Below are 4,276 nucleotides of genomic sequence, written 5' to 3' on the forward strand. Positions count from 1 at the left end.
CTGGAATCAAATGATATTATGGCAGACACATTCCTAGATAAAGTATACACTCTTAATTTGAGACTCCCTACCAAAGGTTTTATTTGTGCTGCTGCTTAAGGTCAACAGGTAACAATAACAGGAGCAGGTACTTTTTATGGGACTCTTACAGGCTGGCAAGAACAGTATTGCTAAACACTTAGCATATGACACCAAGTTAACCCTCACAACCCCTGTTAGAGGTAAAGGTATCTGAATTTTTCCAAATAAGAAACTGAGGCCAGTGACCTCAGCCCCTTGCCCATTGTTAGTCGGTAGCCAAACTCCTATTAAAATCCTATGCTCTTAATTACCATGCTATATATAATACACCTTCTGTGAGGGAGAAGGCAGGGAAGGACCATTTGGTTTTGAGAGAGCATAGAATAGGAGCCTAAGTCATAGGATTGTAGGAGATCCTGGAACTGAGAGAGCTAATTTTATTGTTTTAATTTTAATTTAATTTAATTTTACTGTGTGGGGGAGAGCACAAGTTGGGGAGGGGCAGAGAGAGGGGTATAGAGGATGTGAAGCAGGCTCTATGCGGACAGACTGACAGCAGTGAGCCTAATATGGGGCTCCAACTCACAAACCATGAGATCATGACCTGAGCAGAAGTCAGGTGCTCAACAGAGGCACCCAGGTGCCCTTTATTTTTATTTTTTTGAGAGAGCGAGAAAGAAACATTAAAAAAAATAAATAAGTAATAAAAAATAAAGTAGCAATGATCCATCCCTCGTTCTGAGAAACAGTAAGATAAGAGCCTGAGCAAAGAATACATATTGATAGGTGACAGGAATGAAAGCTTATTAGGAATTATCACAGCCGGAAATGGCTTTTTTAGAAGTAGATAAAATAACATGCCTGTTCAAATTATCTAAGCTTGTCTCACTGTCCCTAAGAAACCATAGAAACAGATGTGTACTCTTTTTATTTCAGATTTCATTATCCACAGTAGGTAGATTTCCACTACTTGAGATTTCCTAGATGGTAATTTTCACTCTGCAAGGAACCAGTAAACTTCAGAGGGATTATCTGAAATGAGTACAGCACAGAAGGCACTGAATTTCAATCAATCAGATGTTTAATGAGTTTCTTCTCAGCAAGGCAATATTTTTGGAATAGCAGGAAATAAAAGAAGTCAATGGGTGGTTCCTGCCCTTCTATATTTTATAACCTACTTGGGCAAAACAGGCAGGCATAGAATAAAATTGTTTAGAGGAAAAATCCCCCGAAAATTGGGTAGACAGTGAAAACTAGGATGAGATCTTGGTAGGTGGGAAAGTGCTTGAGAGAGGCAAGGAGGTGATTTGAAGGTTGGCCTCACTGGGGAATGTGCAAGACATGATTGGGAGACACTGACTGGAAGAGATTGGCTGATCTGAAAGTAGTGATGAAAGAACATTGAAATTTAGATTCTGATGGCGGACCTTGTGAAAACAGCTCAATAAATTTGGAATTAAAAAAAAATTTTAAGGGGCTCCTGGGTGGCTCAGTCGGTTAAGCGTCAGACTTCGGCTCAGGTCATGATCTTATGGTTCGTGGGTTCGAGCCCCGCATCGGACTCTGTGCTGACAGCTAGCTCCGAGCCTGGAGCCTGTTTCAGATTCTGTGCCTCCCCCTCTCTCTGACTCTCCTCTGCTCACGCTGTCTCTCTTTCTCTCTCTCTCAGAAACGGTGAGATCATGACCTGAGCCAAAGTCGGACGCTTAACCAACTGAGCCACCCAGGTGCCCCTAAATTTGGAATTTTAAATGGATATATTTACAAATAATTTTTTAAATGTTTATTTTGAGAGAGCACCAGCAGGGGAGGGGCAGAGAAAGAGGGAGATAGAGAATCCCAAATGGGCTCCGTGCTGTTATTGTGAAGGTCCACTCTGGGCTCGATCTGAGATCATGACCTGAGCCAAAAGCAAGAGTCAGATGCTTAACCCACTGAGGCACCCAGGTGCCCCTAAAAATAGTGTAAGCAAAAACTCCCAAGTAATCCAAATAGGAATTTTCATTACCTTCTCTCTTCCTAGAGCTATATATTTTGTTATGTAACTTACTATCTTATGTAAGTGCCCTTACTATTTAGTTGGAAGATCTTTGACCTCCTCCAGCTCAGTTGATCGAAAGGTATTGATACTTTCGGAAATAATTTAAAGCACTTCCCTTTCCTAATAAAGGTGTCTTCAAGTGCCCGACCTCTGGATAATTATGCAGGTAAGTGTTCAAAATAGTGCTGCACTCTAAGGAATCAGCTGTCAAGTGCTCTCTAATAAGCAGAAATTTCACATAACTCAGGCCTCTTGGGGCTCACGCCTCAGCGGGAGCAAAGCCAGAAGCATCTATGACTGCAGATGCACTTGGGCACACTGGGACCTGCTGGAACAGGGAGCTGGCCTCGCTGCAATTGATTTAGGAGAGGATTTGAGGTTTGGGCTTCTGCTGACATTTGCAGCTTGGAAAATCCTGCTCCACTAACTGCAAAAAGTATTCAGCTGTAATGATTGATTTTTTTAGTAAGATACTTTTATCATTTTGAATTCTTTCTTCATTTGGGCTCTGGGTACTTTCCAGTCTCCATTTTTATTGTTTTAACTCCTAGTAGGGGAGGCTCTTTGAAAGTTCCTGCCCACACTTGAATGTGCATTCATAGAGAGGTGCAAGAACATGGCTCACGAGCTTCAACATGTACTTCATGAGCAAGCAGGTATACAGACCCTTTTATAGGAATTGGTGCACGTTCTCTCTGTTTGTAGCCCTCTTCTTAACAAGTGAAAACATGGGGATTTCGCTTTTAGGGCTTAAGGGAAGTTGGAGGGCACCTTGACCTCATGTTTTTGCTGAGATCTGAGATCTGTCTCAGCGGTGTGATTTCTGGATCCTCATTTTTGAGGTTTCAGGTATGTAGTAATGCCCAGGAAGCTGGGAGACCTGAGTTTTTTCTCCTTCCTCACTGTGGACTTCAGGCCAGTCTTTGGCTCTCAGGGCCTCAGTTTCCTCAGCTCTCCCAGCCCATTAGGCTGCAAGTGGTGGACTGCAACACCCATATCTTTGGATAAAAGCCAAAGATACACACATAGAATTTCTGGGGATACGCACCATTTCCTACAACAAAAGGCCACGACCTCCAGGACAAGAAGGTTAGATCTATAAGCCAAGTCCAAACTCTTCCACATTTAATTATATGAAGCTTTTCACAGTCCTATCCTTCCACCTCCACTGACCCTGTGCTCTGTTCACATTGAAATTCTGGCATCTTCCTAAATAACCACCATTCTGTAAATATCTTTGAGGCCTACCTATAGTGGCTGCAGGGCTGAAAAAGAAATGGTCCCCTCTCATACTCCAGGCAAATAAACAGGTGATTACAAAGCAGAGTAATAAATACCTGTTTTCTTGTCTCCAGACCTTTGCTTATGCAATTCTTTCTGCTCCACCTACTCACCTTCTATATCTCTGTGAAGCTGACCCCAGGCCCAAAGGAATGTTTCTTTCACTCTGCTCTCAGAGTGTATTCTACATGTCACTTAACCACACAGTATCACACCAGGATGGTTGGTTCTCCGCTCTCCTCCCCCACTAGACCGCCAGCTCTCAATTGTGGGTACATTTTATTCAGCTCATCTCCAGGCATCAAAAGGAGAACAGGGCTGAGCACTCAGTAAATACATAATGAACCAATCAATGCAAGAGTGAACGTGCAACCCAGTCTTGCAGATTTGCAAAGTGCTCTTGAAGCTATTTTTGCTTTCCGTGCAAGGGCTGCTCCCTTGAACTACGCGGTGGAGGTCAGGAGTTTCGGGGGTGGCCATCGGAGACGAACCGAAGGAGAAGAACTTGAGATGGAACCCCAAGGCGCTAGGGCTGTCCGCCTCCAGCGAGATGCAAGAGACTGGCCTAAGCGCTATAATTTATCCTTCCGGAGGCGGCCCCGCCCGCCTCTCCCCGCCCCTCCGGACGATGGGCGTGGCCTCTCATGAATAATGAACGACCTCCGGAGGGAGGGGGCCGGGCCCGCCCCCTCGGGCGGGAAGGGGGAAGCGCCGAGGCTGCCTGACTGGAATGAGGGTAGCTGCGGCGACTGCGGCGGCGGGAGCGGGGCAGGCCATGGCGGTGTGGACGCGGGCCACCAAAGCGGGGCTTGTGGAGCTGCTTCTGAGGGAGCGCTGGGTCCGGGTGGTGGCGGAGCTCAGCGGAGAGACTCTAAGCCTCACGGGCGACGCTGCGGCGGCAGAGCCCGAGCCCTCTCTAGGGCCGGCGGCGGC

General features: G+C 45.8%; 1 protein-coding gene across 1 annotated transcript in view; it reads left to right on the top strand.

The window, feature by feature from the left end:
- The first annotated feature begins 3,979 nt into the window (after positions 1 to 3,979).
- SNTB2 (syntrophin beta 2) overlaps positions 3,980 to 4,276 on the top strand; it is a 105,547-nt gene continuing 105,250 nt past the window's right edge. The window contains exon 1 of the mRNA XM_077755469.1: positions 3,980 to 4,274. Within this exon, the coding sequence (XP_077611595.1) occupies positions 4,074 to 4,274 (201 nt within the window). The 5' untranslated portion in view covers positions 3,980 to 4,073. The remainder of the gene's footprint in view (positions 4,275 to 4,276) is intronic.

The sequence above is a fragment of the Crocuta crocuta genome, unplaced genomic scaffold (assembly GCF_008692635.1).
Source record: "Crocuta crocuta isolate KB4526 unplaced genomic scaffold, BGI_CrCroc_1.0 scaffold152, whole genome shotgun sequence".
NCBI classification, from domain to species: Eukaryota; Metazoa; Chordata; class Mammalia; order Carnivora; family Hyaenidae; genus Crocuta; species Crocuta crocuta.